The sequence below is a fragment of the Myotis myotis genome, unplaced genomic scaffold (assembly GCF_014108235.1).
Source record: "Myotis myotis isolate mMyoMyo1 unplaced genomic scaffold, mMyoMyo1.p scaffold_m19_p_32, whole genome shotgun sequence".
NCBI lineage: Eukaryota > Metazoa > Chordata > Mammalia > Chiroptera > Vespertilionidae > Myotis > Myotis myotis.
Window position 1 is genome coordinate 595312 of NW_023416338.1, and position 24497 is coordinate 619808.

The 24497-nt window shown below is 40.8% G+C and overlaps 1 protein-coding gene across 1 annotated transcript; it reads left to right on the forward strand.

Moving 5' to 3' along the window:
- The first annotated feature begins 22447 nt into the window (after positions 1-22447).
- On the forward strand, positions 22448-23455 carry LOC118652549 (olfactory receptor-like protein OLF4). The gene has a single exon (XM_036302447.1). The coding sequence runs from the start codon at positions 22454-22456 to the stop codon at positions 23453-23455; it is 1002 nt and encodes a 333-aa protein (XP_036158340.1). The 5' UTR covers positions 22448-22453.
- The last annotated feature ends 1042 nt before the right edge of the window (positions 23456-24497 follow it).

The following is a 24497-nucleotide window of genomic DNA, read 5'->3' on the forward strand; positions in this document are numbered from 1 at the left end:
ACAATTGGATATTACTAACACAATTGAAATGCTACAATTATATTTTGCAGTAAAGTAATCAATATCAATTTTTTGAACATATCATCCCCTTTAAGACACACACCCCAACCTATGACATCTCTGATTAGGAATTTCTGTCCTCCTCAGACCTTTTCCCCAAGGTGGCCATGGACTGCACAGGTTTTTTTGTTGTTGTTGTTCGTTTTTTAAAAAATCTTTATTATTGAGAGTATTACAGATGTCCTCCTTTTTCAACTCCATTACCCCCTTTACCCAGTTCCCCCAGTTCCTATCCCACTGGAGGCCTTCACCATCTTATTGTCTGTGTCCATAGGTAATGCACATATGCATATAAGTTCTTTGGTTAATCTCTTCCCTACTCTTCCCCCTTCCCTCTGAGATTTGTCAGTCTGTTCCATATTTCTATGCCTCTGGTTCTATTTTACTCATCAGTTTATTTTGTTCATTAGACTTCTTGTTCATTTACCTTGATTTTAGTTTCAATTATTAATAGATATATTTTTATTGCCATTCTATTCTTCATATTTGCTATATTTTTCTTCTCATTTTCATCCTCCCCCTTCTCTTCCTCCTTCTCCCTCCCCCTCCTCCTCATTATTCTTTTCCTTCCTTCTCTTTTTCTTCTTCTTTAAAATACCCTTCAACATTTCCTGTAATACTGTTTTGGTGGGAATGAACTCCTTTAACTTTTTCTTACATGTGAAGCTCTTTATTTGACCTTCAATTCTAAATGGTGGCTTGGCTGGGTAGAGTATTCTTGGTCATAGGTCCTTGATATTCATCACTGAATATTTCTTACCACTCCCTTTTGGCCTGCATGTTTTCTGCTGAGAAATCAGCTGAGAGTTGTATGTGTGCTCCCTTGTAGGTAACGAAGGGTTTTTCTCTTGCTGCTTTTAAGATTCTCTCTTTGTCTTTTTGTAAATATATATTTTTATTGATTTCAGAGAGGATGGGAGGAGATAGAGATAGGAACATTAATGATCAGAGAGGATCATTGATCGGCTGTCTTCTTCACACCCCTTACTGGGGATCAAGCCCTCACCCCAGAAATGTGTCCTTGACCCTTCAGTCCTGGGTCCATGCTCTATCCACAGAGCCAAAGTGGTTAGGGCTACAGCTTAATAATTGTTAATAACCTCACCTGATGATGAGGATTATAGTATCCAACAGCCTATGATGGTGGACAGATAATCAATATACTGTATGTAAAGAACTTGGTGTACTTCCTTCTTGTTGGTAAATGAATGGTTACCACTCTGATGGGATGAGGCTGATTATTTTCTTCCTCCTCTCAAATGTCTTCATTGCTTCCTAACATCTCGGTCTCCAATTCCACAGACATATTTCAGTTCCCTGTCATCTCTCCCATCTAACAGGCAGGCACCCCGTTAGCCAAATATTCACATTGACTCAGAGAGAACTTTAAAGCTGATCATCGAACTCTCTGATTTAAATTCCTTCTCTAGTGATACCTCACTGGAGATAGAAGCCAAAATTCTATAGCTTCAAACACAAGTGCCTGTGAACTTTCAGCCAGCTCCACCCTCACAGAGCCCTGGCCTCCCTACCACTGGTCTCCTAAACATTGAACTGAGTCCACTTCACCTGACACCACAGCTTCAGGGCTCAGAGCCTTTATGGGCTTGCTTTAATCTGCTTGGGGTCTCCCCACTGGTCTTTTGGAATTTTTCACCCCTCTCCATCCTCCAAACTCCAACTCCTCTTTTAGAGAGACTGAATCATCTCCTTCATGAACCTTTCCTTTTTCTAACATTAGCATAAGAAAAGGTCACTTTCTCATGCTCTTAATCTTAGTGTTAGGGCACCCATGGTGAGATTTTTATTTAATCCCATGTCTTTGTTCCTTGCTAGACTGTGAGTACCTGAGGCATATAGCATGTTATACAAACACCTTCTTTCCCCCTTTAGATTTAGTTTAGTGTGGCTGATAAACATGTATTCTATGACAGGATTCTATGAAGTTAGGTGTGGAGGACATGCTTGAGGAGTGCTCTCCACATTCTGAGATCAGGAGCAATTAGGGTGTCAGGTTACAGTTGTAGAAATGAAATAGAATGAAATCAAGGAGGCACAAAAGAAAGTATTAGAGTGTGTCATACACAGTGAGGGTCCATACATAATCATTTCATGGTTCCCTTTGTTCTCTCATGTGTGTGTGTGCGTGCAAAAATGCTGGATCACAATGTAAAAGGCATGTCTTATTTTGAGACACAGTAAAACAGATCTGGAATTCAACACAAGAAATGCAAGACCTGCTTAAAAGGCCATTTCCTGCTAATGAAGGAAAAGTAGTAAGAGTGAGGAGCCCAGCAGAGGGCCAAGTATAGAGAGAAGAGGGAGCCAGTGTGGGTGCTGAAGTTACCTCTGACTCAGGGAACCACACACAGACTGGACCTTCACTGGGCCTCTTGCATCATCACAGCGTCCACCCCAGCCTCTGATCTAATGGTGATTCCTGCACCTATTCCATGTTTATTAGGCCATTCTGGTGTTTATATGGCTCAATAGCATCTTTCCTTTGCTATTTTTGGCTTTGAATTTTCATCTCTTTTGTGACACAACTGATTGGGGGGCACTAGTCCTGGTTCTGTTCCTTGTCAACCTGCAAATCATCCCCAAACATTTTTTATAAAATCCTGCTTATGCCACAACAATTGATCGCCTTTCTTCACATATTTATCCCTGAGAATATGATATCATAGCACACCTATTTCATTGTACTGGGCCTTCTTTGTATAATGTGAGGTTAAATGAGCAGGGAGCTCACTGATTTTGTTTATTTATGTAGTTTTATTAATGTGTGTTTTCATATGGAAAAGAAGTTAAGGTATGGAATATTCACAATATAAAAATGGCAGGGAAAATAAACATAGTTAAATATTGTGTATTCAAATAATGGCATTAATAAAATTGAATAAAATTATAAAACTAATTAAAAAAAGCAACCCCCCGCACCCCACCCCCCCAAAAAAACAAACAAAATTTTAATTACATCAGTATGGGTCTCAAATCCTAGATATATGGGAAGGATGTGGAAAAAAAATACAAAAATATACTTTTAAAAGTCAGTGAAGAAAGCAGTATCTAGAGTTATAATTTCTACCTATATAAATATCAATAGATTATGCTTAGAAAATGGATGGAACAGATCATTAATTGAATGCAAAATAATGTTTTTGCCAAGGTGAAAAATGTAGAACTGTTTATGTTTAAAAGTAATTGGTGAAGACACAATGTGACAGACTGATAGAATTGACCACACAAAATTAATACATTTTCATCCATTCCCCTAAATACATCTATACATATATAAAGAAATTTTATGCCAAACAGCAATATTTTTTAGGAGAAAATTAATTTAGCATACTAAATGTATTAACTATATATTCGCCCACCTAGCACACAGATATGGTCGTCTCTCAGCTCTGAGCTGGCCTGGTTAGGCTCTCAGGTTACCTCAGGGAGAAATTCTGGGATGCACTCCTTGAATCTTCCCACAGCGCCTGCTGCACTCACAGACTCACCTGGATGGGCCTCTGAAAGAAAAGGCTCCTTGTAGAAGTCTGAATTGCTCCCTGGAAGGTTATGTTGGAGACTGAAGCTCTGTTCTCAGACAAAAGAGCAGGAAGGAGTCAAGCACTAGTTCCAGAGTCAGAATTAAGACCCCAATAGAAACAAATACGTTCCTTTCCAGCCTAACGCTGCACATGTTGGGAGTCTGCTGCAGAGGAGATATTACTCCTCCTTTACCTGCTCATTAGATACCTGTTTGCAATGTTGCTCCCACCTCTGAGCACCCGGTTTCCCTGTGGACACACTGGTCTGAACAGAATGGAAAAATTTCCTGCCCATTCTTTGTTCCCAAGGGACCAGGTTAGAAGTTAAGTGAATCCTGTTTTTGTTACTCCTTCTCCATGACCCTCTTGAGTCTCATCTCCCAACACCTTTCCCAACTTTGAGTTACATTTTGTCAAAAGTCCAAGACTGAGGAAACTGACTTGACTAGGAACTTGGATTTTCAAAGTACTGACCTGTCGTGGGGCACAAGCCATGATACCTCCAGAAAATTGCTATTTCTCTCTTTAACAAGGGAGAGGACGGTGTGACTTTGATGTAAAGCTTGGGCACCGCCCTCCTTGCCTTCATGACACCTTTTCCAAATCAATGAGAAATTTCATACTTATATCAGAAGATAAGAGCTGCTACTTAGTCCCACATTATAAGACCTTTGTTAATTATGAGACATAATTATATAATTATATGCTATCCAATCTGAGTTTAGTACCTTTTATGCATTGTTTGATTTAAATTTTATAAAGGTTCTCTCTCTGAAGTGATACAATTTTGACCTTCATTCTCCATTGCAGAAGTGGGGCTTGAAGAAGTTTAGTGACCAACCCAACATTATCATCAGAGTAAGGAATATGTTTTGATTAGAATCTGTCATGATGCTTTCAGTTCTCAAACTGTGCAGTGGTTCCCAAAGAGGGAATATCTGAAGGTAGAATGGTAAATACTTGCAATACCCAGCACAAATAATTATGTTATATTTAGAAGGTAAAAATTCCTAGTCTAGATGAGACCTTCTCCAACTTCACAGTGCATATTATTGACTAAAAAATATTATTGCCTGGGTGTTTTATCACCAAGATGATTTATTCAGGAAAAAAGAAAGTATTATAACCCATGCATGTCGACATGACAAGCCACATGCACACTCTAGCCTGTGTGCCAAGATGGAGGGGTACTTATAGAGGGGGAAGGAAGAAGGAAGGGGCAGTTAGGACCATGGGGTTTTATCAACATAGAGTTCCTCTTGTAGGGCTCTCACAATTGCATACAGTGTGAGAAATTCCATTAGTGCTATCCCCTCCCATAGACCCTCATGACTGGTTATGTTTGCTTAAATTGCGGTTAGTCTTTATCAATATGAATTACCCATGATTCTAGTTCAAGTTCAAATACTGATTCAGGAGATGCTGGTGGGCCCAGGGCATCTGCATTTTCATAAGGTCCAGGAAAATGCTGGTTTTGCAGGTGCTGGTCTGAGGACCACTCTTTGAGTAGCAAGTTTTGGTCCTGTTGTGGAGTAAGGGGTAGGTAGTTGTAGGCCATCTTCACCAAAAATTGTGTTTGCTTAAGAATTTGAATGAAAGATGTACAGTCATGCACTGCTTAGCAAACAGGGACATGTTCTGAGAAATGCATCCACAGGTGATGTTGTCATTGAGTGCACATCTGAAAGTGCACTTATGCAAACCTAGATGGTATAGCCTTCTACTTCCCCAAACTATATGGTATAGCCTGTTGTTCTGTAGGGGCAGAGAAATAATTTAACTTATACCTTTCTGGGTTCTTGGCTTACACATTCTACATAATAAAAGGGTAATGCAAATAGACTGAACCATGAAACAACCAGTAGCTATGGTGCACAATGACCACCAGGGGCCAGACACTCAAAGGAGGAGCTGCCCCTGGTGGTCAGTGAGCTCCCACAGGGGGAGTGCTGCTCAGCCAGAAGCTGGGTTCATGGCTGGCTAGCACAGCAGTAGTTGAAGGAGCCTCTCCTGCTTCCATGGCAGAGCTAAGGCTGTCTACTGAGAGACATCCCCCCCCACACACACACCCCTGCCAGGGCTTCTGGACTGCAAGAGGGTGCAGGCTGGCCTGAGAGACCACCCACCCCCTCCCATTCCCCAGTGCATGAATCTTGTGCACTGAGCCTCCAGTCTTTGTAATAAAAGACGGATTGACAGGAGAAAAACAAACAAAGGTTTAATAACATGTATGCCTCCTATATATGTGGGAGAGAACTAGGAAAACGAAGTAACTCCTGAAAATACCACCTTAACCACCATCATTAACTGAAGACAGAAAAAGGTGTTGAGGGAAGGGAGTCAGATATGGGAGCTTACCAGGGAAAACATAGTAAACAACGTAAGGTTGCTATGCAAGTTCAAGTAATTATCTTTTGCGTTGATATGAGTTTCTAGAAATAAGATCACTGCCTCCCCATTCCTAGTACAGGCTCAGACAGCACACTCCTTTGTGGGCTGTGAGCTCAGACAGGATGGCAGGGGGGCCAGGAGCGTGGGGCTTGTGCAGTCCCCTAGGCTGATGCAGATTGGAGGGGAGTGCTTGCCCCAGGAAAGATGGCATTGGTCTCAATGTGGCTCCTTCTGCAAATATTTGGTTCTGAGAATTCTGTTCAGCTGTTTTCAGTTGGTTATTTAGGTTGATTTTTGTATAATTCAGTTGTGATTATGTTCAGGGCTGGGAGGAGGAGAGAGCAACTTCCACCTGCTCTGCCGCCATCTTCCTCAACTATTCTACTTTAAATCTTTGTGTCTAAATTTTTACTTTCTTTTAGTTTCATGTGAGTTGAATAATTTGTTCTTTTAACTTCTATTCTCTCCAGTGTTTTCAAGTTTTCTTTAAACATTCAAGGTGAAAATACTAATGAGTCTGTGTTGGACATATATGTCTATGTGTTTATTAGAAAGAAAATCCTATAAAGTGTACATAGATGTATGCATACATAGACTCCATACCTGTGAAAGAGTTCTTAGACTCACCTAATATTTTATTTATTAATGAAATTGATTGAAATAGGTTTATCACCTCACATCACCACCAGAAATAAGGAAGCAGAGGATCAGGGTGATTACATGTACTCTTAATTTCTGTGTGGCTCCTTTAATTCAGAAAAATTTGCATTTTAAATACATTCAGTTTATTTCATTCATTCACTCCAATAAGTTATTTAAAATAAAAACAATTTGTTAGGACCAATAAATGAATTCGGCAACATTGTGGGATACAAAATGAATTTACAGAATTCTGTGGTGTCTCATCTTTAACTTTTGGAGAGAGAAATTAAGAAAATAATCCCATTTACAACTGCATTAAAAAGAGTAAAATACTAGGAGTAAACATAACCTAGGAAGTGAAAGACCTGTACACTGAAAACTATAACATATTGCTTGATGTTATTAAAGAAGACACAAAAAAAGGCCCTAGCCAATTTGGCTCAGTGGCTAGAGTGTTGGACTGAAGATGGAAGGGGCCTGAGTCCAATTCTGGTCAAGGGCACATGCCTGGGTTGTGGGCTTGATCCCCAGTAGGGGATGTGCAGGAGGAAGCCGATTGATGATTCTCTCTCATCATTCATTGATGTTTCTATCTCCCTCCCTCTCCCGTTCTCTCTGAAATCAATAAAAAAAATCTGAAAAAAGCCCTAGTTCGTTTGGCTTAGTGGATAGAGTGTTGGCCTGTGGACTAAAGGGTCCCAGGTTCAATTCCAGCAAGGGCACATGCCTGAGTTGTGGGCTTGATCCCCAGTAGGGGGTGTACAGGAAATATACTCTGCTCACTAATTGGAAAAATTCATATTGTTATGCCATACCACAGGCTCAAAATGGCATCACTCATGCTAAAAGTCCAGCGTGCTAAACCCAGGTTTAATACTGGACCTAATGGAAGTTTCTACATCTCCCAGAAATACATTTTTAAATATATATTTTATTGATTTTTTACAGAGAGGAAGGGAGAGGGATAGAGAGTTAGAAACATCGATGAGAGAGAAACATTGATCTGCTGCCTCCTGAACACCCCCTACTGAGGATGTGCCCGCAACCAAGGTACATGCCCTTGACCAGAATTGAACCAATCCGCAGGCCGACGCTCTATCCACTGAGCCAAACTGGTTAGGGCCAGAAATACAATTTTAATCATCCAGGTTGGAATCTTTTGGTCAAGCACCAGTAAGGTAATCTGTCACACGGGCCCTCTCCATCCCTGTAGAAAGAAGAAGGAATCTCTATGATAAAACGCTATTTTTCTCATCTCCCAAACAAAAGATGTCAAGCCTTCCCCACCCCTCCAAAATTCTTTCTTTTCCGTTATTAGTAGCTCCCTTATGCTACTCTTTTTTTTCCTGCAAAAACCTTCTACTTTTGTACAACCTTTCAGAAATTTCTCTTAGTTGTTAGCTGGGACGCTGTCTGATTCATGAATCACTTAATAAAGCCAAATAGATCTTCACATTTACTAGATTGAATTAAATAAATACCCAAAGCAATCTATAGATTCAATGCGATCTCTAGTCAGTCCTTGTTGTTGGGACCTCTAACCACTGCAGGGGGTTTCCTGCCATAAACTGTTTTCTCTTTGATCATGCCAGGAAGTGGGGGCTTTGGTTTCTTTCTCTCCTGCCTCATATCCATATAGAAGCCACTGGGACATACATACTTGATAATCAAGGTTCCCAGGTATTATTGTAGGTATTCTGGACACTGAGAATTGAATAAGATAATAAAACTAGGAGATTAGTTATAAATCCTAGTAGCAAGATACTAGTGTAAATACCTGACATTAAACTTTTGTTGTATGTGGCCTGTGTTTCAAAGACATCTATCTCAAATAATCCTATTGCCAGCTTTATGACAAGGCTACTATAGAAGTTGTCAGTTCTCCCCTCCCAACTCAACCTATTCTCCTCTCTCTCTCTCTCTCTCTCTCTCTCTCTCTCTCTCTCTCTCTCTCTCTCTCTCTCGTTTTCCTCCCTCCCCCATTCTGAGACCTTCTGACGTGTCCCTTAGGATGCTGTGTATCCTCCAGGACCTGTGGGTAATAAACCTTGTGATTTCACAGATGCCTCATGATTGTTGCAATTTTAATAAGAACCACAAGAGCCCATCCAGCCACAACATTGACTGTGGTCTGAGGAACCAGTAGCAGGCCCAAGGCCAGTGCCCAGGCGTTTTCAGCCTGTAGCATTATCATCAATAGGCCGAGACTTATAAGGAACAATGATAGAATCAACATTATCAGGAAGAGCAGTGAAAGTGCTGGTGTATAAAGAATGAGAAACATAAAAGTTAAAATTGAGGTGTCAGATTTTCCTGGAATGAAGTTATATAAATAGTGTGAGTAACCAAGCAAAGTTTTCCCAGTGAGTAATAAAAATTATGCTATTCTATCTATAATATAGGAACATTTCCTTACAATGATGTATGTCATTTGAGAATAAATTAATCTGCAAAAATCCATATTGTCTATGAAATAAACTGGAATTTTCATTCTGATGAAGGTTGGAAATCACTATGTGAGTTTAGAACAAAGGCGAAAGGGAAAGACTTTCTGTATAATAGACGTGGCAGAAAGTGTAATAAAATGGTTACTTAAATTGTACAGAGAAGTTGAACTCAAACAAAAGGAAATTCCAGGAAATAAATAAAAGAAGCAAGTTGTACAAACACAATCTGATTAAAGGTTCTTAATTTCTGATTTTCATTCTTGAAACCTGGAAATTAAGTGCACTTTTTCAGACTCAGCACAGCTGTTTTTTTTAATAGCTGCCATCCCAAAGAATCTTTTCAGGGCCCCTTTTATTCCAACAAAGTCCACAAAAGCTTTCATTGCTTTGTTATATGACTGTAAACAATGAATCACCATGAGCCTCTTTACCTTATTTGTGATGGTAGTGGGATAATAAACCTAATTCAGATGAATGTTGTTAAAAATAAATGAAATGTTTGGAAATACCATTAAGCCCATGAAGTCTCTTACAAGTAAGAAGTATATGTAGGTGTATACATGTGTGCATTTGTAGATGATTAAAATAAGAACACTCACACACATATATACAAAGACTCATTAATAATCCCATATTTTATGTAGAAAGAAAATTTGTGAGAAATTTGGGTAGGATAGAAATTAAAAGAATAAATGGTTGAAGTGAAATAAAGGAATGTAGAAATTCAGGCACAAAGACACTATAGGGCAGGGGTGGGAAACCTTTTTGTGAGTGCGAGCCAAAGCCAGCAAAATCTCTGACTCAAAATTCTTCTGCATGTCAACCCTAATTTTTTGAGAACATGTTATGCCTACTTGATATCTCTTAAGGTGTACGTATGTGAAGAACCTTGAAGAAATAATAAAATTCATTCGAGCGACAAAAACAGTATATGATGATGAAAAATACATTTATTTTTTAATGTATACATGTACACTGATAGTCCGACAGAAAACTTTATGACTCCGTTTGATATTATCAGTGGGACTTTTGCTGCTGCATCACAGATGACAGAGATTTTACATCAGGTTTATATTTCATGACCTTCAGAGATATGCAGGAGCTACCACTTTCATCCGTCAGGCTACTCCTATTATGAGACTTAACAAAATTCATCACTGAGAACAAAGATTCACAAGCGTATGTGGATGAAACCAAAACACGGGTCGGATCTAGCAAGGCAGGGAGAGTTAAGGCAGAGGCATAGAAATTGCTCTTCCCCTCTCTCGTCAATCCATGTCTATGGTCTTCAAGATAACTTGTTATGTAAAAATATTTATTTATCTAAGATGCACCTACACTGAATTTATCTGAAAAATAAAAAAGTCGATATTAAGAAAAAAATTGTAAATGGAAGATTATAAGAGAGGGTTTCACGTGCCAGCATAAGTTACTGGTGTGCCATGTTTGGCACACATGTCAGGGGTTGCCCACCCCTGCTATAGGGAATTCACTGTACCAACTAATGGGGCATAATCTTCAAATTGACTTTAGATATTTTACTTATACTTAAATTTAGATTGTAACACAAAATATCCTTAATCAAGGGAAGCCAAGTGAATTAATGGAGAAGCTACGACCCTGTTTCCTCCAGAAAAGAAAAAGTTTGGCCCGGCCAGCATGGCTCAGTGGTTGAGCTTGGACCTATGAACCAGGAGGTCAAGGTTCAATTCCCGGTCAAGGCACATGCCTGGGTGCAGGCTCCATCCCCAGTGTGGGGCATGCATGAGGCAGCCAATCAATGATTCTCTCTTATCATTGATGTTTCTATCTCTCTCTACCTCTCCTTTCTGAAATCAATAAAAATATATTTTTTACAAAATAAAAAGTTTGGGTAAATGTCTGTGCTATAATAACACAGCCCTCTGTGGCTATTGTAATAAAATACTGAAATCGGTGGCATAAAAGAAACACATTTATACTCTTCATTGTTTTGAAGGTCAGAAGTCTGAAACTACTATCAATGGACTAAAATCAGGTTGTCTGCAGGGCCAGTTCCCTCTGCAGGCTGCAGGAGAGAATCTGTTTCCTCTCCTTTCCCAGGTTCTCAAGGCCACAAGCATTCCTTGGCTCGTGGCCCCTTCTCCATCTCCACAGACAGCAGTGCAGATCATCTCCAAAAATCTCTATGATTCCAACCTGTTTTCCTTTTTCTTCTGCATTCTAGGACCGTGGTGATTACATTAGTCCCATCTACATAATTATGTTCCAACTTCTAATCTAAAAGGAAGATCATTGTACTATTGTTGTTCTATCTACGGGGATTAAATGTGGACATTAAAGACATAAACATTTTTTTAAAGTCAGCTGATTAGCAAAATATTCCATCTTCTAACTTAATTCCCCCCTTTAATATAAAAATAATATATTCAACGTTTCTGGAATTGGATTCGGACATCTTTTGGAGGCTGCTATTTTTCTGCTACACAGTCTTTTTCAGAAATACATTATTGGATGTCCCTCTAGGGCCTTTATTTTTAAAATGGACAAAGCCTTTCTCAGAAGATGTTGTGCAAGAACCTTAATTTTTTTATTCTTTTAATATATTTTTATTGATTTGAGAGAGGGAGAGAGATAAACATCAATGATGAGAGAGAATCATTGATTGGCTGCCTCTTGCACGCCCCCTACTGGAGATTGAGCCCACATCCCGAGCACATGCCTGGGATGCTTCAGTCCACAGGCTGATGCTCTATCCACCGAGCCAAACCAGCTGAGCATGGACCTTTATATACATGAACCAAATGCAGAATTTATAACAGCTTCTGGAATAAGTAAATATATTATTCATTCAAATTACATAGAAATAGCCCAGCCAGTGTTGCTCAGTGGTTGAGCATCGACCCAGGAACCAAGAGGTCATGGTTCGATTCCTGGTCAGGGCACATGCTCGGGTTATAGGCTCCATCCCCAGTGAGTGCATGCAGGAGGCACCTGATCAATGATGTTTGTCTCTCATCAATGTTTCTATCTCTCTATCCTTCTCCCTTCATCTCCTTCTAAAAATCAATAAAAGCCTTTTTTTAACTGCACAGAAGTAAAATTTTGGTTCAGAAGACCTAAAACTACCTAGAACTTGACTCTGACACAGAGCCACAGCCTTGGTGGTCACAGAGTGGTCCTCAGACCAGGACCAGCAGCATCAACACCTGCTGGGAGACATGGATTTTGAGAATCTCTGGGCCCACCCAGATCTGCAAAGGAACTAGAATCCTGAGTGATTCATATGCACATTGAAGTTTTGGAAGTGCTGGACTCACTAGGTTTTCACCTTTCACTTGACAATTGAGGCAGGATAACTATTGTGTTGGCTATTATAGGTGTTCAGCGGCCTCCCTCCAGACACTGACAAATATCCCCTCGGGCAAAATCATCTCAGGTTGAAAATCACTGGCCCAGCATTTGAAAACTGAAAGCAACGTGACAGATTCCAATCGAGGCCCATCCCTTACTCATCTTGTAACTTTGAGCAGATCACTAAACCCCTTCAAGCCCCATTTCTGCAAAGGGGAATAGAGTTCATAATAGAACTATCTTATAGAGTGGATTTTTCAAAAATTAAATGAAATGATGCCTATAAGATGCTAAGCGCAGGTTATGTGGCATAAGAATATCTACATATAACTCATATTTAACATATATTTTATAATGAGGGACTTAATGACAGCTCTTAACTTGTGAAATAAGTACAAAATCCTTAATCATTTTGACAACTGTGTCCTGAAGCCAAAGACTGTAGAGTCAGAATTGCAATTGCCTATCAAAAGAACACAGCTCTCCCCTTGTTGGAGAGGAAGATAGCAATTCTCTGGACACATCAGGGCTGTGTCCCCACCACTGATCGGTGCTGGAGGATCAAAGGGACTTGGTCCTGACAGGTTTCTTGGCCTCAGACATTGGGGAAAATGTTAACTCAGCTTTGGGGTAACTCAGAGTAGGAGGTCAGTTCTTTGGAAAGCAAGATCAAGGACAAGGGAAAATAAAAACTAAATGTACTTAACTTCTAACCTGGTCCCTTAAGATCAGAGAATCATTAGGAAAATATTCCTTTCTGTATATTCCAGAGGCCCACAGGGAAATCATGTGCTTAGATGTTAGAACAACACAAGGGAAATGTGCCTGATGAGCAGGTATAGAGAGAGCTGTAGATATCTAATCTGTGCAGTCCTCAGCTTGTACAACGCTGGAAGACAGCACATGGCTGTTGCTTTTGACTCCTAAGCTGGTTCAGGAACTGATGCTTCACTCCTTCCTGCTGTCTCATGTGGGGACAGAGCTTCAGTCTCATCATCAACCATCCAGGGAGCAATTCAGACTTCCACACGGAGACCTTCCTCTCAGAGACCCCATCCTGGTGAGTCTGAGAGCCCATTAGGTACATCAGGAAAGGGTCAGACAGGATGGAACCTCATAACTTTTATCTGAGTCACTGTGACCCTAATCAGCCCAGCCCAGAGACATGGTATCTCTGTTTGTACACTTGGCTAAGCAACTAATTTATTCTTAATTTACATAATATGTTAATAAGGATGTTTCTCTTTGAATCTGAAATACAGGACCCAAAGTTGGCAATTAGGTGGTGGGAACAGGAATCCAGTTGGATGACACTGTAGAACGAGTGAGATGTATAAAATGATTGCAGTAAAATGAAAACATATCTGAGGAGTTCTGTTGTTCAGGGAGAAAGAAATAGTGGTTACGTGTGGAGCACAGTGCTGTGAAGTGAGTGTTTGTGTTAAATTTCCAAGATGAGGTGTGTTTGAGCATGTTTTGTATTTATTGAAAAGGCCCTGCCCAGTGCAGGGAGATGGTACCTTGCAACAGCAGTTGGTGAGACGTGCATTGCAGCATCTTCTCTCATGCTGGGTATTAACATGAGAAGAAGTATTTAAAACTCAAAGAGGAATACTAAATATTAAGTTGAAAGACAAGCTTTGCCATATGGTAAATGTTCATATACATTGAGAGCTAATTCTGGAATCATTAAATGAATAGTAACTGAGCATCTGCTATTGCCAGAACATTCTAGGAACTTGTGTATTATATTCCTCTAAATTTACAATTTAATTATTAACCCATGTTGATATCATTAAATTATGTCTTCTTTCGGTTAATATTTGATTCTTCTTTCAATTATGTTTATTATGTTTGTTTTGAAACTACTCATTTTCACATGGTTTATTATCCCTTCTTTCTTTTCATGGTTTGTTTCTATGTAAGTGTGTATCTATGCACATACCTTTGTGGAAAACTCAAAATGTGAACAAAGCAGGTGAAGTCCCTGCTCTTTTTTTTTTTAATTGTTTAAAGTATTACAAATAGCAGAGCATATGTCTCCTTTTCCACTGTTGACCTCCCCCCAGCAGCACATGCACTCACCTCCCTAGTGTCTGTGCCCTTTGGTTATGCTTCTCTTTTGATCATGCAGTATAACAGTGAGGGCAGAGAACAATTAAATAAATGTGTGCTTAAAATAATTTCCTCAGGAAGATTCATATGAAGAAAGCTATTCACTGTAAAAATTGTCTTGGTGTGGGCAGGATGTGTAAAGCATGGTCTGGGGAGGTTTTGCATGTTGGATGAAGACCTGAACCAGGACCAGAGGGTGCCCACTGGGTTTGTTACAAAAGAGATCAAAACCCAAAGCCCAAGAAATAATAGAAAAGGTGCCACATCAGAAAAGGAAGAAAGGAGCTCATCCTCCCTCAGACCATATAAAAATGAACTGGTCAAATTATTATGAAATCGCTCCAGAAAAAACAAGTCTTCAGTGCTTGATATTTAAAATGTTCCCCTTGATATTTTCTTCTGTGAAGTGTTGGTTTATCGCTTTGCTTTGGGTATACAATGTGTAAAGTGACACCATAAAGTTAGCACCTTTTTTGTCTCTTAGACAAGTTTCTTTTTGTTCTCTTATTATTTTGCTGGGCATCAGAGGAATGTGTTTAGGGTTCAAATGCTGCCGGAACCAAGGAAGATTTTTCTCCCTCACACCTGAGGTTATTAGAGCATTTTTAACTCCTCGTTTCATTTTATTGTATCGCAAATCAGCGAGCTGGACAAGACGCCTAATGAGCCAATTAGTTTAGCATTCATTTATTGCGCACGGCCCAGAGGGAGGTGTCTCTTTCCAATTCTCTGAGCAACCCATACAGGAAGTTTTTTTGTATTTATACTTTTCAAGCCTCTTTGTTTGCAGATATTACAAAGGGCTCTGTGTGAGTTATTGTTACAGACAGTTGTAACCTTGAATACATAATGAGTTTGTACTTGGCATAATTATTATCAGTATTAGTCTATTACATTGATGGCTGGCTTGCAAGGTCAGACAGTTAAGTTTATCTTTTTCTATTATTTGAACTAAAAACAATGTCATTTTATAGAATAACAGACTGTCTTAAAGTGACAGAGTTTACAGGACTAGGAACTACCTAACAATAGCAGAGAGTTCCAAACAGCAGTTTTCTATACAAGATGGAAGTTATTATGCTTCATTTCCCACTGGTTTTATGTAAATGAGTCAAATCATTGAGTCCTGGGGGTTGTTAACATTGTTAACCTATTCAGTTTTGAGGTTTCCTTTACTAAGTCCTATAGAGAGAATTAATAATACAGCACGTGTGAAAGTTTCATCTTCAGAGAATCCTTCTTCCTTTGCTGTATTAAGTCACACCGGGATCCCGTCGACCTTGACTGCAGTGGGGGTGGTCAGGATGATGGTATATGGTCCCCTTTAGGTAGGAGTCAGTTCTTGGGTAGTAAATTTCTTTACCCAAACAGAGTCAACAGGGTGAAAGGGATGGACCGGATAAGAAGTTGGCACAGGCAGAGTATTCAGACGTGCTTCTGGATTGCTTTCCAGGTAGACTGTAAAGCCTGTAAGAACTTGACCAAAGATTGGTTATGGATTTCAGCTTTTCTAGATTGGGTTTCCATGTAAGCTGGTGAGTTGGGTAGGTCAGGGTCTGGAAGAGTCACTAAAATCTGTAGAGGCCCCACTGGTTTTAGGGCAGCCTCCCGGGCTGCTTCATCTGCAGTCTAGTTTCCTCTTGCTTCTGGGGAGTCCCCTTGTCTTACATACGTAGAGGTGGAAAGACTTAGTTACTTCTGGTAGTGCCAGTTGGCCCATTGTCCGTGCTCTGCTCATGTCTGTCTAACTGTTTACTATATATTACCTCAAGGTTCCTGGCTCTGAACTTCCTTAGGGAAAATGGATGTCGGTGGGGTCCTCTGACTGCTTCCGTGCTGAAGAGGGATGGAGTTTTCTTTCAGAGCCAAGAGATCCTTGCTGTCTGTCAGAGGGATGATAAGGCTTGGGCACAGAAGGAGGTGGGCTTGTGACCTCGTGGAGACAAACGGTGATATAAAATTTAGTATTATTGAGCAATTAGAACAGCAAGAGTTATAACAAATGGTCTGGTGGAAGGGAAAGAAAACATTTCAGTTTTAATAACCTCTATTGAAATAGAATTTTTTTCCTCAAAATTACCTCTATGTTTATCAAAAGAGCTAAATCAAGACCAATTTATCTATTGTATTCAATTTGGCCTGATTGTTTGCATAAACACAACAAGAATGGTAACTGACTACTTTTGCCAGAATTTCATGGTTGAATCTTAGGGTGCCCCGTAGGGCCAGGAAGCCAAGCCATCCAGCTGCCGTCAGCCCTGCCTGCTGTATCTGCTGAGCTAGGTGAATCCCTCACCTGCAGCGACTCCACCTGGGCCCACGCCCTAGGCTTCAAAGCCTATCTCAGCAGCCCTCCTACTCCTTGCGGCCCACAGTGTGTGGGGGTTCCTCAGGGACAAAGAGGCTCCCTTATTGCCCCCCTTCTACTCTGACCAACCACCAGCGATGGTAAGGTATGGGGCTGACTCTCCAGCATCAGCTATTTTCAGGACTACCAAGCAGGATACCAGGCTTTCTTTGTGGCATTCTTATTGGTTTCAAGCCTTTTGAGCTCAGACAGGGCTTGTTAAAACATGATACTCCAGTCAAAGTTTTTGGTCAATAAAACCACTATTGGAAACCAGTCTTATTGAATTTATGCAAAGAAATGTATTGCCATGATTTATTAAGCATTGCTAAATTTCGGAGGAATTATATAAGGAGAAAAATATACTGACCTGCTTTAAGATCTTTTGATTTTTCTTGCCAGTCCTTTCTATGGACTCTCTAGAGTAATATTTAGTATTATAAGAAAACAGTAACTGTCTTTAAATGGCAAGAAGACATTAAAATGTGTTTACACTCAAATAGATAGTCACAGCTGTCCCTGTAGTAGGGTTCCCCCTATTTCACTTGTTCTTAAACTACATATGGTCTCTGGGAGGGGTGACCGCCCTCTCAGAACGGACTAAGGGAGTAGCTGCTCCACATGAGCGTTATCCCTTCGCAGGGTCTCACTTGTCACAGGATCTCACAGGGTCTGTAATTCCTGTGACTGAGGGCTGGTACTTACCACTTCCCTGCTTTATACAGGCCTCCCCCACTTTCCTAAAGTTGAGGTTTGTGCCGCCCCTGACATGGGCATGGTCACACAGGCCTGCAAGGCAGCACACAGGCTGCCAACTGTCTCTCAATAGAGGCCAAAACCTGATGGGTATTTTTTTTTTCCTATTTGGGCACCTGCCCTTTTGGCAACTGCATTCAAATCTATAAGAGAACTACAGGTAATTAGCATATTAACATAATGAGGTACAATATGGGCACTGTGGCTACTTCAGGCAGCCAAATTTTCTGCCACCAAACATGACACATGGTAGGACTATACAAACATCTCAGGGAGGTGATGAAAGTCTTTTTATTTTTTACCTTCCTACACAAAGCAAAATTGTCCTTGTCTCTCTGGAGTTATGTCCATGAAGACACAGGCATTATCTAAATCTACTATACAATTTTCTGTAGGCTACTGTCAGAGCTGTGCGTGGCGGCCAGTTCTTCTTTCTAGCCACAAATACAGTCTGTCCAATTTCCCTAAATGTATTCTGGCACAGGAGAAAGTTGTTTTGCTGTACACAGGTAGCTTAACCCCTATACAACTGGGCTTGGACCTCTGCCTAACAAACTGCAGCCTATAAAATCAATATGCAGCCTCCGGTCCTTCTAACCTAACGGGGTCATGGCCAGTCCCTCAGTCAGACTCCTACTCTCTGGGAGAATCTGAAAGTCCTGAAGGCTCCCGGGTCCAGGGAGAGCGCCTTTCCTTTGCCCTTTTTTTAAACCCTGTTTACTAGTTACAGGGCCCTGCTATCCTTGTCTCTCATCACTGCTTGATTCCTAGTGGCGAGCCAAACACAGCCGGGGCTGCAGGGAGAGACGGTTTGCACAAGGCAAAGCGCTCCTGTAGAGGTGGCTTGGGCTTCAGGCCCTTGCCTGCCCACCTGTCCTCTTTCCTGGCAGCCTTGATCTAGTACAACTGCGGCCTTGATCTAGTACAACTCAGATAAGTGAGAAACCAAGGACGCCAGCAGAGCGGCTTGCAGCCAGCAAAATCAACAAAAACCTATGTCTCCCTGCTCTCCCCGCTGACGCACCTTCCCCGCCCCCCCTTAACCATTTACTCTGTAAGTAAGAACAGGGCATCTGCCCCACCCCCACCCCATCCCCTAACCGGGTGTCTTGGCTCACCCCTTAGTCTAAGGGGTGAAATCTTTTAGCTTCTTTGGGAGAGTTTAAGGCACTGGAAGGGGACATTAGCCCCTCCTCTTCCAGCAGCAACAGGTACTGAACCCTTTCAGTACATTTACAAATGCGAAACTTTACCAGCTTTATCCACGGTTGCTTTCACAGATCCCAGGGCCCGTTGCTTGTCTCCCTTTCCTATTGTGAGTTAGAGGAAGACAATTCCTATAGAGGGGAGAAAGAAAAACAGCTGGAGTTTTGGAGAAAACTACAGGCCATCACTGTAGTAGTCTGTCCCCCCCTGACCCACCCCCCTTGTCCCCCTGACCCCCCCAAGGCTGGGGTCTGGCCTGTGGAGAAAAATGACTCTTAGTCGGCCTGGAAAGATAGCGGATGAGAATAAGGGTGTGTAGGGAGATTTCTTGCAGATCAAAATCCTGGAAGGTCCCCTGAGAAAAATAGATCTCTGCAGCACTGCTAGAGACTTTTGCAGAGTATCACGGGTTCAGCCTTTAATGAATCAAACGTTTTAGCCAGACGAATCAACAGAAGTGCAGATAAATCAAAGTAGCTTTTGCTTTCACACAGACCAGTTAATGAGCAGATAATTACGCCAAGACAGAAAAAAACATTGGTACTCACACTCTCTCAGTAGACTAGCCCAAATGGAAGCTGAGCAGATAACTGAAACAGTGCCCAACTTCCCAAATGGACGTGGGGGCACTCCCGGCACCCACACCCCAAAATTCTCAACCAACGTCTTGGTGAGAACTTACCCGAGGAGTTAAGACTGCATCCAGTCCCCCTTCTCTGCATCAAAGTGGCTAGTCCCAAACAGCAAAAGTGAACTCAAAATTCCTTAATTGAATTTGAAATCACTCATTTCAGGAGGGTTTTTCTGATGACTCCAAAAGAATGTAAGGGCATGTCAGGTGCCCTCTGTCTGGCCGTCAAGACCACTGAGAAGTGTCTCCGGGGCCCTGGAACTTCATCAGGTGGCACCTCCCCTAGAGATCCTCAGGGCCTGGCATCGAGGCAGGGGAGGCCGTGCGTCCCAGGTGTCCGAGACTAGGTGCAGGCAGGCACCTGACTCTGATCTCACTGGCGCCTCCAAATGTTGTATCGCAAATCAGTGAGCTGGACAAGACGCCTAATGAGCGAATTAGTTTAGGAGTCATTTACTGCGCGCAGCCCAGAAGGAGGTGTCTCTTTTCAAGTCTCTGAGCAACCCCTACAGGAAGTTTTTCCGTATTTATACTTTTCAAGCCTCTTTGTTTGCAGATATTACAAAGGGCTCTGTGTGAGTTATTGTTACAGACAGTTGTAACCTTGAGTACATAATGAGTTTGTACTTGGCATAATTATTATCAGTATTAGTCTATTACATTGGATGGCTAGCTTGCAAGGTCAGACAGTTAAGTTTATCTTTTTCTATTATTTGAACTAAAAACAATGTCATTTTATAGAATAACAGACTGTCTTAAAGTGACAGAGTTTACAGGACTAGGGACTACCTAACAATAGCAGAGAGTTCCAAACAGCAGTTTTCTATACAAGATGGAAGTTACTATGCTTCCATTTCATTCCTTTTTCTCTCACTCTGTTTATTCAACAGGATTTTTATACAACTACAACTATTATTATATGGTTTATTCTTTATTCAAGTGTGCTTAGCATACAACGTTATATTAGCTTCAGGTGTACAACATAGTGATTCAACATTTATATACTTACAATGTGGTCACCACAGTAAGTCTAGCACCCATCTGTCACTGTGCAAAGTTATTAAGATATTATTGATTATATTCCTTGTGCTATACACTACATATACATGATTTATTTATTTTATAACTGCAAGGTTGTACCTCGTATTCCCCTTCACCTTTTTCACCCATTCCCTCACCCCCTTTTTCACCCATTCCCTCACCCCCCTTTTTCACCCATTGCCTCACCCCCATCTATTTGTTCTGTGTAACTATGAGTTTGTTTTTGTTTTGTTTTGGGTGTTTGTTCTGTTTTGTTTAAGATTCTACATGTAAGTGAAATTATATGGTATTTGTCTATCTGTCTGACTTATTTCACTTAGCATAATGCTCCCTAGATGTGTCTCATGCTGCTGCGAATAGCAAGGCTTCATTCTTTTTATTTCTGAGTAATATTCTATACTGTATATACAGGGTAGAGCAAAAGTAGGTTTATAGTTGTGCGTACACAGAACACAGAGTTTAATCTTATTTAATTACTTTTTAATTATTGTATTATTTTCCATGTGAACAACTGTAAATATACAGTTTGCCCCAACGTGTGTGTGTGTGAGTGTGTACCATATTCATTATCCATTCATTTATCGATGGACTCCCAACAATGCTACTTCTGATATTTATCTGAAAAAAACAAAATCACTAAATCAGAAAGACATGGCCACCATGTGTTCATTGCAGCATTATTTACAATAGTTAGGATATAAACAGATTTTTTAAATGTTAGTTTAAATATCCAGTAGAAAAATGGCCATCCCAATATGGAGCCCAAGTTTATTTCTCTGTGGGAGGGATACGAGTTGGGATTGCTAGAACCCATTTCTAAAGTATACACGTGAATGATCTGGCCAACTTGGATTATAGCCACTCCTAATCAGTCTGAGAAAGGCATGAAAATAATATAACCATGTTATAGTGTGTGTGTGTGTGTGTGTGTGTGTGTGTGTGTGTGTGTGTGTGTTTTCAGTCCTCAACACAGGAGAGCTAGGGATCATATATTCCGAGGTAACTCTATAATACAGGAGCCAGAACTCGATCAAGAGAAGGTACTGAGGAGGGGATCTGTTCCCATCCATGGGGCACGTTTGCACCAAACTGCAAGAGGCAGTGTGAATGAGGACGTCCCTGTGCCTGAGGTTTCAACAGTAGCAGAGAGGCCCCAACTTGTCTGACACCGTCTCTCATCCTCTTCCTCATGCTCACTCACCTCCAACACTGGTTTCCTTTTTTGGCTGAACATGAAAACAAACATCTTCCTCAGGACCTTTACCCTGGCCATTCCCTCTGCCCAACACACACTCTCCCACAGAACCTTGCATCGCCCTCTCTTACTTGAGGTTTCTTTACAAATGGCATCTTGTTTGTAGGTCTTGCCTAAACACCCATGAAAATAAAACACCCTATTCATTTCTTCATACCTGCTCTCCTTTTCTTCATAACACCTGTCACCATCTGAAATGTCATATATATAGTTAATCCTCACATGTGGATATTTTTTCCACTGATTTTGAAAGGGCGGAGGGAGAGAGAAACATCCATGTGAGAGAGACACACCAACTGGTTGCCTTCCACACCCACCCTGACCCACAGCCAAGGATCATGTACATCATTGAATTCTAGAAACTTTTGTTCTTCAGCACCCTATACTTACAGCCTGGACAGTGCCAAAAACATGGTCAGCATTCAATTTATATTCCTGAAATACATGAAAAATGTCTCATTAAAACTGTAGAGTACATAACACCTTAAGGAAAAATGATGATTGATAAGAAAACTTCATATCACAGGTGACACAGGGGCTTTCCCAAAAGGGGACCAGATTCATACACAATATATTAAAATTAATTCTTTCTCTACAAATATAAATGTTAGCATTTCAAATATGTAATATGAGTTTTTGTGAATTAGTCATATTATTTCCCTCTTTCCTAGTAGTCACCTCCACCATATGCAACCAGGGAATGGTACACAAATTTCAGAATTTATTCTCCTGGGATTTTCAGAGGACCCAGAACTGCAGCCCCTCATATTTGGGCTTTTCCTCTCCATGTACCTGATCACTGTGTTGGGAAACCTGCTCATCATTCTGGCCGTCAGCTCAGACTTCCACCTCCACACACCCATGTACTTCTTCCTCGCCAACCTGTCCTTGGTAGACATCTGTTTCACCTCCACCACCATCCCAAAGATGCTGGTCAACATCCAGACACAGAGAAAAACCATCAGCTACACAGGATGCATCACACAGATTTATTTTCTTATACTCTTTGCAGTGTTGGACTTTTGTCTCCTGACAGTGATGGCCTATGACCGGTTTGTGGCCATCTGCCACCCCCTGCACTATATGGTCATCGTGAACCCCCAGCTCTGTGGACTGCTGGTTCTGATGTCTTGGATCATGAGTATCCTGAATTCCTTGTTACATTGCTTATTGGCGTTGAGGCTGTCCTTCTGTGGAAACTTGGAAATCCCCCACTTCATCTGTGAACTCAATCAGATGATCCAACTTGCCTGTTCTGACACCTTTCTTAATAACATGGTGATGTATTTTGCAGCTGTCCTGCTGGGGGTAGGTTCTTTCCTCGGGATCCTTTTCTCATATTCTAAGATAGTGTCCTGCATACGTGGAATGTCATCAGCTCAGGGGAAATACAAAGCATTTTCTACGTGTGCATCTCATATCTCGGTTGTCTTATTATTTTATTGTACAGTGCTAAGCGTGTACCTCGGCTCTGCTGCTATCCAGAGCTCACATTCAACTGAAACAGCCTCAGTGATGTACATTGTGGTCGCACCCATGCTGAACCCCTTCATCTACAGTCTCAGGAACAAGGACATCAAACAGGCTCTGAAGACATTCTTTGTGAAGGAAACTACAAACAGGCCAGTGGTCCTAAGACTAAAGACGTACCACAGATGGCAGAGGTCAAAGTCTCAGAGTCAGACATAGAAGCATGGAACAGACTGTTGAATCTCAGAGGGAAGGCCCCAGGAGAGGGGGTGGGGAATGGGTGGGAAGAGATCAACCAAAGAACTTATATGCATATATGCATAACCCCTGGACACAGACAGTAAGGTGGTAAAGGCCTTGGGCAGGGGCGGGGTTGGCTAGACGGGGTCAATGGGCAAAAAACAAGGAACATATCTAATACTTCCAACAATAAAGATATTTTTAAAAATAAAATGCAGTTTCTGAGTCCCACTCCAGAAGGGCCCAGTAATCTGCATTTATAATGATTAAAAATGATGTATAAACAGGTTGAAAATGAGCACACCTCGATAGTGGATGTCATTGCACAGATTATTAAGTTATTATTAGTTTAAAACAGGGTGAGATCTATATTAATGGAAATGCCATGATTTAATACATTTTTACTTAATTAAAAGCATACTAGTATGTCTTCTTAAACTGATGTTTTTCACATGAAAATAATTTAAGCTTATCAGCAATGCTCAAATCCACTGATGATTATAGATATAGCTTTGCAAATTAGATATATTGAGCTATTCACTCTTGTTACAAATTGCATGAAAGATAGGAATGAAGTGTGTCTTTGGATTCATTGGGAAAAAAGGCTCAGAATCAGATACTGAGATTATCTTCAGACTGTGGAAGTAGAGCCTTCTCTTTCTACTCATTTCCTAGAATTTCCATTTATTTGACCTTAACTTCTGTATTCAATTTCAGTAACTCACTTTATTAAACTTTCTTCTTTCCCTTATAACCTACAGTTTTCCCCTTTGTTGTTTTTTTAGCTTCCCAATTTATTTCCATCATGGCCATATACATAATGAGAAAGCATGTATTTTTTAGAATTTTTCTCGAGTGACAAATATTGTACCAAATGTTTTTTTTTTTTACTAAAAGAATCATCCAGATATCCAAGATGGCTGCTTATGGGACAGCAGGCTGCAAGAGAGTGTGTGAGTGAGAGAGCAAAAGAAGAGTGCATGGACATGCAGGGAGTGCCTGTGTTTGTGAGTGAGGGACA

Coding starts and splice junctions, on each gene's coding strand:
- LOC118652549 (XM_036302447.1), top strand. CDS start 22,454: ATGCAACCAGGGAATGGTACACAAATTTCAGAATTTATTCTCCTGGGA.